This window comes from Octopus bimaculoides, chromosome 24 (assembly GCF_046866305.1).
Source record: "Octopus bimaculoides isolate indiv1 chromosome 24, ASM4686630v1, whole genome shotgun sequence".
In the NCBI taxonomy this organism is placed as follows: Eukaryota; Metazoa; Mollusca; class Cephalopoda; order Octopoda; family Octopodidae; genus Octopus; species Octopus bimaculoides.
The window spans coordinates 25335931-25348430 of NC_142951.1; the positions used below are offsets into that span (position 1 = coordinate 25335931).

A 12500-nucleotide genomic window follows, 5' to 3' on the forward strand; every position below is an offset into this window, starting at 1 on the left:
CTACTGCACAGGTTATATAAATCTCCTGGTCTTAAGATTACGTATTTTGTATGCATGTGGGATGACGTATAGTTGCTCTCAATGGCTAAATAAAAGAACAACTTATTGTTTCTAACAAATGTCCAAAACCTGAAATTTAGGTAAGGGAAATGGCTAGTACTTTACTACTTGGTTGGTACTTTATTTCACCAATCTCAAAAAGACGGTACTTTATTTCACAAAAAAAAAAATGGTACTACAAAAAGTTGGTACTTTATTTCACTAATCTCAAAGTCGATTTCGGTGAATTTTGAACTCAAAACGATTGGTTCTTTACGTTCTGGGTTCAAATACAACCGACATTAACTTTGTCTTTCATCATCGGTCAAGAGCTGGTGTCAATATAAACCTCACGCTCTCTCTATAAATATTGGCACAAGGTCAGCAAATTCAGAGAAGGGGTTAAGTCGATTACATCGACTCCCGTACTCAGCTAGGACTTATTTTATCGACCCCAAAAGAAATGAAAGTCGACCTCGGCGGAATTTGAACTCGGAGCATAAAGGTTGACAAAATGCCTCTAAGCATTCTGCCTGGCGTGCTAACAATTCTGCCAGCTCAGCACCCTACTCTGTCTGCGCTATAAATATTAAAAATAATTACAATTACTTATAATGTTTATTGCTGAAATGAAGCAATTCGGACGTCTTAACGAGTTGCTCTGTTTCGAAAGCATATTTGTAGATCATTACAATTTCTGGATTAAATTTAGCAAAGTCAGTAACAGCACCAACAAATTTTTTATGATATTAATCGACGAAGTAAAACAAGGAAATAGGAAAAAAAGAAAGGAAAAAGGAAAGAAACGAAAATAAAAGTGGGTAAAGCAACAGAAAATAGAGGGGGAGGGTGCGATGGGCCACATACTCTAGAACAAATGCTGTGCTTAGCGGCATCCCGCAGTAAAGACTGTGATGGTGTTGCAGCGGAAAATAGCCAGTAACACTCGTTGCAGCAGCCACTCCACCATGCGGGGCTCATTTCTCCGACGGGCCACTGATATCCTTATTTTGTGAAAGAAATCAGTAATATGGAGTCGTAGAACATCTGTCGTCTCGACAGCGACCGGCACACACTGATAGCGTCCGGTCAGGCCTCTGTATTTATAGAGTTTTCTCTCCTCCGCGTTACGAGCGGCGACATCAGGGCTTTTAGCAGATATCTATCGCAACTGGAGGTAAGAACCGTAGAATCACCAGTTCTGAGAGTCGAGGAGCGGCAGCGCAACTGAAAAAGGATCAAAGTTGGATAATTTTCGGTTCAGAATTCAAAAGTCTGTCCAAAGTGTAAGCAGGAGGCTGGTACTTGTCGCAGGTGGTTTGATTGGTGATACGCAAAAATGTGCCATCCTAAACAGGTCTATTTGAAAAAAAAAAAACTGCCACCTCATGAAATGCATCGTAGAGGAGGTAAGGAACATACTTTGGGTGGAACACTGATCAACTTAGACTAATCGAAAGTTTTCGATAAGATCGGCCGCTAGTATTCGGAGGCTGTACTTACTGCAGCCAATTTCATTTTCGACTTATGCGACTGGACAGCACAATGTACAGCGACATCTGCTCGGTGGTTTAATAGACAGAACGTCACCATCGTCATTCGATCGGACTATACTCGAGGATTTACGGTATATAGCTTTAGATAATATTCGTTTCAAATTTTGGCACAAGTCCAGCAAGTCCGGTGAAGTGTGTGTGTAGGGTAAGTTGATTACATCGACCCCAGTAGTCAACTGGCACTTATTTTATCGAATTCGAAAGGATGAAAGGCAAAATCGACTTCGGATTAATTTGCTTCTAAGCATTTTGTCCGGCGTGCTAACGATTCTGCCAGCTTGTCGCCTTCACAGCTTTAGATAATATTGGTTTTAAATATTGGCACAATGTCAGCAAGTTTCGGGGAGGGACGAAGTCGATTAAATCGATCCCAGTGCTCAACTGGTATCAACTGGTACTTATTTTATCGATCTCGAAAGGATGAAAGGCAAAGTCGACCCCGGCAGCATCTGACCCCAGAACGTAAAAACAGACGAAATGCCGCCAAGTATTTTGCCTGGCGTGCAAACGATTCTGCCATCTCACCGCATTATAACCTTAGATAATATTAAATGTGCTTGAAAAAAAATTTTTGGATCTTTTTTAAAACGGGGGCCACATTTTTCATTAATGTTTTACGTAGTGTTTTTGGTACCGAAAGACTTTCAAACTTCGTATACTTATCTATTTTGTGTTATAGAACAGAAAAATATTTTTGTATTCGAATTTATTTCATGTAAAAAATTGTCTTATTTCGATAATTTCAACCAATCACTGACGTCCATTCAGCCGATATACATTAAGTGCCGAATAAATAAACAAACGATTCTTCGTTTTATTTGCATTTTTCATTTTAAATTTGCTTTAACCCTAAGCCTAACCCTAACCCTAACCCTAGGGTTAGGGTTAGGGTTAGGGTTAGGGTTAGGGTTAGGGTTAGGGTTAGGGTTAATTGTTTCAGAATCGTTTGTTTATGTAGTCGGCACTTAATGTATATCGGCTGAATGGACGTCAGTGATTGGTTGAAATTACAGAAATACGACAACTTTAACATGGAATAATTTATGGATTTCTTTTTTTTTTAAGAAGACTAAGAGAAAAAGATGTTTTATATGACACATTCTACCAGTGTTCCAAGTTTCAAAGTGTTTCGCTAATGAAAAATGTGGCCCCCGTTTTAAAAAAGATCCAAATTTTTTAATCAGTTTTTATAACTTTGACTCAACACAGTTATAAGATACTGTACAATATATAACAGATATTTCTCTTATTGTGGAGGCGCAATGGCGCAGTGGTTAGGGCAGCGGACTCGCGGTCATAGGATCGCGGTTTCGATTCCCAGACCGGGCGTTGTGAGTGTTTATTGAGCGAAAATACCTAAAAAGCTCCATGAGGCTCCGGCAGGGGATGGTGGCGAACCCTGCTGTACTCTTTCACCACACCTTTCTCACACTCTTACTTCCTGTTTCTGTTGTGCCTGTAATTCAAAGGGTCAGCCTTGTCACGCTGAATATCCCCGAGAACTACGTTAAGGGTGCACGTGTCTGTGGAGTGCTCAGCCACTTGCACGTTAATGTCACGAGCAGGCTGTTCCGTTGATCGGATCAACTGGAACCCTCGACATCGTAAGCGACGGAGTGCCAATAACAACAATTTCTCTTATTGCTACTCGGGTTAAATTTGGTTTCTTTCCACTATAAACTGAAATTGATGTTTGTTTCTCTTAGCTAAAGACTATGGTAGTCTTCCTCTCCATTTTTTACGGTTGTTCCTTATTACAATATCTTTTGTAACTCGTTGTTAAAAATTATGGTTTCTTTCCGTTTCTTTTGATAGAATTTTCTTCTTTTGTCATGACATAAGAAAAACTGCCGTCCTACATACTGATGACCAGTATTACTGCCCCCTTTTCCGTTGAGTAAGGCTGACTTCTGGACATTTTACTGATATTTCTGTTTGTGCACCACTTTTGTCATCTTTGAAATTTCGTTGGTTGATGGAAACTGATTGATATTCCGTCATTATATTCGTATTTTTTTTTGTTTTCTGCCTCGGAAATCTTTTGAGTATTTTTTCTTAAATTTAATCCTATTATATTGTATATTGTAAGAAGACGACGGGAGAGGAGAAAATGTACGAGGAGAAAGGAGAATAATAATTGTAAAGTACAACAATAACAGCAACAACAACAACGATGATGATGACGACGGTGATGACAATCATAACAATAACAACAGCAGCAACAACAACAATAGCAAAAGCAATAATAACAGAGTGAGTGAATAGCAGAAAAAGATTTCAAGCGTAAAAACATATATAGACAAGTTGTTGGAAGAATAAAAAACTCTATTTTAATAACAACTGTTATAATTTGGCAATAGAAGTGAACAATTTTGGGGGCAATTCTCCAATTTTATCAACTAATTTATATACATTATCTCACAATGTCATATTTTAGCAGCATTGTTGTGTCCTAAAAACGTTTCGGTATCTTTATTCTGTCTGCAAAGCTTCAGAAACTATATTAAATAACCGGATATTGCAAATATTAAATATAAGTTTTAATGTGTTAACAGGAGAAATAAATTATTGCAACATTTGTAATTGTTGATCAAAACAACAAGAACAGGCAAGATTGTTCATAAGTTCTATTTTAATATTTCAGAGTGGCAAAGTGAAGTTCCGGTAAAGTAAGGCCATGATCTTGTGTCAGTTTCCAGGGGAGTAAGGGACGGTACAGTGTCGATTTCTGTTTGAAGTTATCGTGGAAAGATATGAGAGTTAGATATCTATTCTCGTAAAGGTTTCAAATTTTGTCACAAGGCCAGCGATTTCGGGAGAGGGAATGAGTCGATTATATCGACCCCAGTGTTCTACTGGTACTTTATTTTATCGACTCGGAAAGGGTGAAAGGCAAAGTCGACCCCGGCGGAATTTGAACTCAGAACGTAAGGTTGGACGAAATGCCGCTAAAACTTTTCCTCATCGCCTTATACATTTGCCTCATATTAATAAATGAATACTCGGTCGTGAGTCAACATATGAAATCAATCTGAAATGAAATAACGGTTTCAAATTTTTCCACAGGGGCAGCAACTTTGGGGGAGGGAATGATGAGTCGATTACATCAACCCAAGTGTTCAACTGGCATTTATTTTATCGACCCCGAAAAGATGAAAGGCAAAGTCGACCTTGGCGAAATTTGAATTCAGAACGTAGCGGCTGACGAAATACCACTAAGCATTTCGCCCGGCGTGCTAACGTTTCTGCCAGCGCGCCGCCTTGATTTAAAATGAAATAATAGCCTTCTGCAAGTATGAATACGTCGCTGGGGCAACAGAATTATCTTTACGTTGTGTGTCAAGTCGACCAAGTCACCTTGGTTGAGTTCATCTTTCAGGGATTCCGACAATACCGAGGCATTGCAAGAATGAAAAGAAAAGGTACAGCACTCATTCAGAATCCATGTACAATAATCTAGATTCAGTCTGGTGCTCGTTTTACTTTCTCTCCATTTAACCTTGCGTTTAACCTCACACATATTTTATAATAAACTAACTCATTAAACTCCTTAAACAAATTAACTGATTCCCCAATTGTAAAATTCGAAAATTCTCAGAGAATTGACAGAATGTTTCCAAGTTCCAATTTCAAAACAATTGGAATCAAACAGAATTTGTGTTAGGGTCACGTGCCATACGTCCCTTACACAATTCAGGCTCACAACGCAAATTCATTGCAACAATTTCTTTTCCTCAACAGGCCCTGCTCTATTTAATATTATCACAAGACAAATAAAAAAGAACGAAAAAGATCCCATCACTTTCAAACAAAACCTGAACAAATTTCTTCAAAGGATACCAGATAAACCATCTGTACCTGGATACACCTGTCAACAACAGCTCCCTACTTGAATGGACCATGATACCGTACCTCAAACTTGACTTTAAAATGACTTAACAGATCCTATCAGGTGGTGCTATTATGTTAGTCATGGCCTGGGCCAATCTTTGGACGAAACACCTAAGTCATCTAAGTTATGTACACTGCTTGAGGATGTCACAATATTGCAGACAAAGGATGTTATCATAGGATAAAAACGATCTCAATCACAATTAGGAAATTATCACCAGGCTGAGAAAAAAAATAATGCATGAGGCGTAGGCATGGTTATTAATAGGCTCACTTTGCAACCCTGTGGTTGCTTCAGCTCCAATGCACGGCACCTTGTGCAAATGTCATTTACTATAGCTCCGGGTTGACGAATGCCTTGTGAGCGAATTTGGCACAGGGAAACTGTGTGGAAGCCAATGGTATATATGAATGTATATGGATGTGTGTCTTTGCATTTGTGTTTATCTTCACCGTCACTTGACAAACTGTGTTGGCTTGTTTACGTTCTTGTATTTTAGCGGTTCTGCGAAAGAAACTGACAGAATAAGTACCAGACACAAGAGTTAAGCACTAGGCTCGATTTGCTCGACTAAGCCCTTCAAAACGTTGTCCCAGTAAGGCCACATTCCAACGAAGGAAATAAGTAAAAGATAAAAGAAAGTTAGAGCACATCTGCAAGACCAGATTTAGACAAAGGCTAAACAAGCTACAGCAAAATATTGCATATTCTCCGATTCTTTGACTGGTTCCAGTCACTAAACTACGGTCATGCTAGAGCACTGCCTTGCTATGTATACATATGTCGGTCTTTTGCATTAGTCGGCTCAGAACTATAGTATAAGACACCCGAGGTGCCGTGCACTGGGACTGAATCTGAAGGACATACTCGAGAAGCGAAATTCTTCATCAGATAGCCGTGCTAGCACATGGTCGAAGTGTATTCAGAAATATTAAATTCGATAAAAAGCAAAAATCTCGTAAAAAATGCGAATTTATGAACTGAATTCACAAATGCTGATTGTTAGTGGACTTACCTCAAATAGCAGGATAGATAATATAGTTATACTGGTCAGATGAAATACATGAGTCACCTCAAAAAGTACATTGTGTTCCTCTTCGAGGGTGTCTACTTCTTCCGACCCTCCACTTTGTCTAGAGAAATGATTCGATGAATATTTTTTCGATTTATCTTTGATGATCGATTGATTACTCGAAGGAGAAAATCTCCGGAGCATAATTTGAGAAGTTTTGATAAGTTTTAGAATATTCTCATGGTCTTTTAAAGATTTCGAAAGCTGTTTCCACATGTCCAAGAGCAGTTCTTGTTTCTCTTTCAAAACAGTGGCATTGATGTTGTGATGAGGTATACCCATAATTAAAGTAGGAGAATGTGTCGCATCACTACCGTTAGAATCTGGAGTCTTCTGCGAGTAGTGAGAACTATTCCTTACATCGTTTATTTCCAGTGTATTTTTCAGATGTCCCAAAACCTGGTCCAAAGTTAAATTGTCTGTAGCATTAAAGAAATGTGGGAACATCGTTTGTAGAACTTCGGCAAGGTCGTGTTTTTCTGTTTCAGTTCTGTCTAGTTTCTCTGAAAATATAGACCAATGAAAGGAATTCTTGTTAAAACTCTATTCTTATGCAAAACTATAAAATATTTGTATAATGTTGGTTATAAGAAGCTATTTGTTGGATAGCTAAAACAAGTGAAATATTACAAATAAATATATTGAATGAAATAAGAGCTGGTTACTCCTATTAAAGTTATATTGCATAATTCATTTTCAATTCATGTGTATACGCCATTAAAACTACGTTGTACACACATTCTCAGGTCGTGCTTAATCATGTTACAAAATCTCTTTATCAAGGTAACCCAACATATTTTATCTTTTAAGTTATATTTTGTTTCAGAATGCTAGCCGACATTAACAGTTAAGCCATCTTCTATTGTCAGACTTATAAACAAAACTGGATATTGTACAAAGCATATATCATATAGAATGTATATAATAAAGTGTATATAATTGTTTAAATATAACACATAGTGTTACTGTAGCCATCACAATCCTATATTTTATCTTTTCTTTTATCTGTTTCAGTCATTAGGCTGCGGCCATACTGGGGCACCGTCTTGAAGTATTTTTGGTAGAATGAATCGATCCTAGTACTTATATGTTTTTCTTTAAGCCTAGTACTTGTTATATCGGTTTATTTTTGCCGAACCGCTGAGCTTCGGGGATGTAAACAAACCAATACCAGTTGTCAAGCGGTGTGGGTGAGGACAAACGCAGATACGAAGACACACACACACACACCACACACACACACACATTTATATAAACGACAGGCTTCCTTCGATTTCCGTCTACCAAATTCACTCACAAGGCTTTGGTCGGCCCTAGGCTATAGTAGAAGACACTTGCCCAAGGTGCCACGCAGTGGGACTGAACCCGGAACCATGCAGTTGACACAGCCACGCCTGTGATTAAATAATAAATGTACGATGGAAATTACTGATACTTAATACTTGTTTTAATTTGGGCACAATGCCAGCATGTTTGAGTGACGGAGCTTGACGATAACATCGATGTTAGTATTAAACTGGTACATTATTTTATCAGGTCCACAAAAATCAAAAGACAAAGTTGACCTCGGCTTGATTTGAACTCAAAATATTAATTGCTGAACCAAATAAGGCGAGGAGTGTCCACTGATGCGTTAACTATTCTATCATTTTTGATGCCAGCCAAAAAATAATTACTCTTATAAAATAATGATAAAGTAAATATAACAGCGCACACGTGTATTTTTAATGATTATAATGAATCTATTGCGATGTAATTTTTATTAAAATTCCATTACACAATCATACACACCCATCTGTCTGACTGTCTACCCACTTGCCTGCCTACATGCCTGTCTGTCTATCTATCTATCTATCTATCTACGAATGTGTGTGTGCGTGTTTATATATATATATATATATATATATATATATATATATATATATATTCATTTCTTCTTTTATTATTCTTTTATTTGTTTCAGTCATTTGACTGCGGCCATGCTGGAGCACCGCCTTTAGTCGAGCAAATCGACTCCAGGACTTATTCTTTGTAAGCCTAGTACTTATTCTAACCGCTACGTTGCAATGACGTAAACACACTATCATCGGTTGTCAAGTGATGGTCGGGGACAAACACAGACACAAGAAAACTGTGTCAACAGTCCCCCTGAATACCAAGGTACATAATTCCATTTTCTTTCGCCTAAGTTAAATGGCTACATTTAGAGTTGGCTGTATAAATGTTCGGGGCCTGGGTTCGGCTTGAAAGCAGGGTCACCTGCTCAATGATCTCAGCTCCCTAAATTTAGATGTGGCAGCACTTAATAAGACGAGAATTTCCGGGAAACATGTTCTTGCAACCATTTTCGAAGACTACGAGGTATTTTCATCTTGTGGTCTGGCGGAAGTGGACGGCGGTGCAGCAGTGTTATTCCGAAAACCCTTAGGTCTCAAAGTAAGGGCAATCTGGGAGGCCAGATTTCTTCAGGCGTCTAGAAACATTCCTGGGAACGTCCCGCACTAGTCGGGGACTGAAATAGTATTTTGGACGCGCGAAAGGACTGTGTGGGTTTAGTACATAGATGCAGGGGGCGTATTTCGACATCTTGTGTGTCTTCAACAGGTTCAAAAAATAATTTTGTCAGTCTACTTCATTTTGGTTAATATACTCTTTACTCTTTTGCTTGTTTCAGTCATTTGACTGCGGCCATGCTGGAGCACCGCCTTTAGTCGAGCAAATCGACTCCAGTACTTATTCTTTGGAAGCCTAGTACTTATTCTATCGGTCTCTTTTGCCGAACCGCTAAGTTACGGAGACCTAAACACACCAGCATCGGTTGTCAAGCGATGTTGGGGGTACAAACACAGACACACAGACATATACACACACAGACACACAGACATATACACACACATACATATATATATATATATATATATATACATATATACGACAGGCTTCTTTCAGTTTCCGTCTACCAAATCCACTCACAAGGCATTGGTCGGCCCGAGGCTCTAGTAGAAGATACTTGCCCAAAGTGCCACGCAGTGGGACTGAACCCGGAACCATGTGGTTGGTAAGCAAGCTACTTACCACACAGCCACTTCTGCGTTTAATATATATAAGATTGAGGTAACTCCTCCAGAAGATATAGAGTCAATATTAAAAGAAGAGTGTCATTGTCATCTAGTGGACGATATTTTGACATCTTGTGTGTCTTCAACAGGTTAAAAAAATAATTTTGTCAATCTACTTCATTTTGGTTAATATATATAGGATTGAAGTAACTCTTCCAGAAGATATATATATTAATCAAATCCCATATATCAACCAAAATGAAGTAGATTGACAAAATTATTTTTTGAACCTGTTGAAGACACACAAGATGTCAAAATATCGTCCACTAGATGACAATAGCACTCTTCTTTTAATTTTGACTCTTTTATTATTATTATTATTATTATTATTATTATTATTATTATTATTATTATTATTATTATTATTATTATTATTATTATTATAATATTTTAAAAAGGATTGACGTAGCTCTTCACGAAGGTAAATAGTCAGGACGAAGAGCGCGATTCGATTGTATAGATATTTTATTCGTTGAACGATATTTCAATAGTACGTCTGTCCTTGTCAAGTTCAAAACAAGAGGTGATTAAAAATTAAAAATTTCAGATATTTAAACGTAAAGTATGAACGAGAGCAACCAGCGTCCATTCGTTGATAGAATGACAAGATTCTTTGCAAGATTCTTTATGTGAATTCGTGTGTTGAAGCCTATTTTGTTGTACCTGGAGAGAGTCATTCTCTTTTAGTGCCTTATTATTTAACACACTCCCCAGTTCGATTTCCACTCATTTGCTTATTTATTTTTCTAAAATATTTTCGTTGCGTCTGGCAACCTTTTGAATAGTCTTTGACTCTGTTCATTATCAGAGCTGCTTTTGTTTGTGCGCATGTGTGTGCATCAGTGTGCATATGTATGTATGTATGTATGTATGTATGTATGTATGTATGTATGTATGTATGTATGTATGTATGTATGTATGTATAAATTTCCTCGTCATATTCAGTATTATTACTCGACTCAGTAATCAGTGTTATAACTATTTATGTTTTTTAGTGAAAACTATAAAAAGGGAAGAAAGTCAATCGCTATTCGATTTAAAGATTATGTTCCGTTCTGCAATTATTCAGTCGAAAAAGAACCATAAAAACGTCAAAGAGTGACTAGCGTTTCCATAATATTTGTCGAGAATAGTCTTAAGCCTTCTCCAAATATTCAATAATTGAACAATTTTTTGGCTTGGTGTCTTTCACTGGTTCCTTTTCACTTTCATTTCAAGTAATAAAACATAAGGAAAACGATATTTTGTTCGGCCATTGAGTGAAGAAATTAGTCATGTAATCACATTAAATAAAATATGGTAGCAATGAGACGAATAAAGAGTAAAATGTATGAAATTGCTATTTGTAGTTTTGTAGCCTTAATAACAGATTGTAGGTTAGTAGTAAAGTGATTGTGTAACGATATAAATAAATTTTGATCAAACAGTACCTTTTACGATAAATATGTCTGCCAGAAGTTGTCCGATCACACATGTGGCGTCCATGACAACAAGAAATGAGAGCATGATGAGGGCCGCATGCGTGTGTAGTAGTTTTGTTAGTCGTTTCCTCATTCTATAATAAAATGGTAAATCATTATGAGATGGAATTTATATCAAGTCATGTTTAAGTTGGTCACAAATAATTAAAAATATGTCAAGAAGAGAAATTCTGAATACTCAATAAAGGTTCTGGTTTAGCGTACAAGGAATTCGTGATCTTATGATTGCTTCAAGTTGGTGAAGGTCATGTCGGAATTGCATTAACATTTGACAGATCATCGATGCGTTCTCTTGCTTGAGAATGGGACAATTTACTGTTTTCTCCTTTGCATTTCTCTCTCTCACTCTTGTTCTACATGAAAGAGCGAATTAATATAGTGAACTTTTATTATGATTTGACCTTTAGAGCCACATAAAAGAACAAAACGTAATTCTTGATCAAAAAATATTTCTTCACAGGAAGAGCGGGTAAGAGAAAGCTAGAGGTTGGGAGAGAAGGAGAGAAAGAGAGAGAGGCAGACAGACAGACAGATGGACAAACAAAGCTGGAATTATTTACTGAATCAATTTTCACATACAGTTCTTCATAGAGACATTTTTTTTTGTGATCAACTGAAATACACATAAATAACAGACATTCAAACCTCAGACCAATACCTTTATTAATTGTTGATGCAATCATCTTGTCCCTCGATTTGCTTCCCTGTTTTTCATGTTCTCACTTGCTCACTCACTCACTCACTTACTCACTCACTCACTCACTCACTCACTCACTCATCCACTCTGTCTGTCTGTCTGTCTGTCTGTTTTAACGCATGTCACGATGCTCACACATGCCAATACATGCACATATATCTTAATATACATACAAGTACGCAGATAAATAAATATCTATCTATCTATCTATCTATCTATCTATCTATCTATCTATCTATCTATCTATCTATCTATCTATCTATCTTTCTATCTGTCTGTCTGTCTATCTATCTATCTATCTATCTATCTATCTATCTATCTATCTATCTATCTATCTATCTATCTATCTCTATAAAATAACAAGGTAAAAGTTTATATTTTTCATTCCCTTCGAAATTGCTCTTAAATGTGGTTTTTGTCGTTTTCACTGCTTCTTCTAGCGTGTAAAGCTGCCTGTTAAAGATCGCTTCTCTTGTGTTTAAGTGTACACTACTTTATATCTATCTATACATATAGATATAGATATACACACAACATATATATTACACACAAAAACACGCGCGCGCGCGCGTACACACAAACGAACAAATCGATCCCAGGACTTATTCTTTGTCAGCCTAGTACTTATTCTATCGGTCTCTTTT

The 12500-nt window shown here is 37.3% G+C and overlaps 1 protein-coding gene across 3 annotated transcripts in view; it reads right to left on the reverse strand.

The window, feature by feature from the left end:
- The window catches only part of LOC106881396 (uncharacterized), a 139881-nt gene that overhangs the window by 47794 nt on the left and 79587 nt on the right, over positions 1-12500 (reverse strand). For all 3 annotated transcript variants that reach the window (XM_089340781.1, XM_089340782.1, XM_089340780.1), the window contains 2 exons: positions 11109-11233; positions 6503-7062 (listed from right to left, as the gene is read on the reverse strand). In XM_089340781.1, the coding sequence (XP_089196907.1) occupies positions 6503-7062; positions 11109-11233 (685 nt within the window). The remainder of the gene's footprint in view (positions 1-6502; positions 7063-11108; positions 11234-12500) is intronic.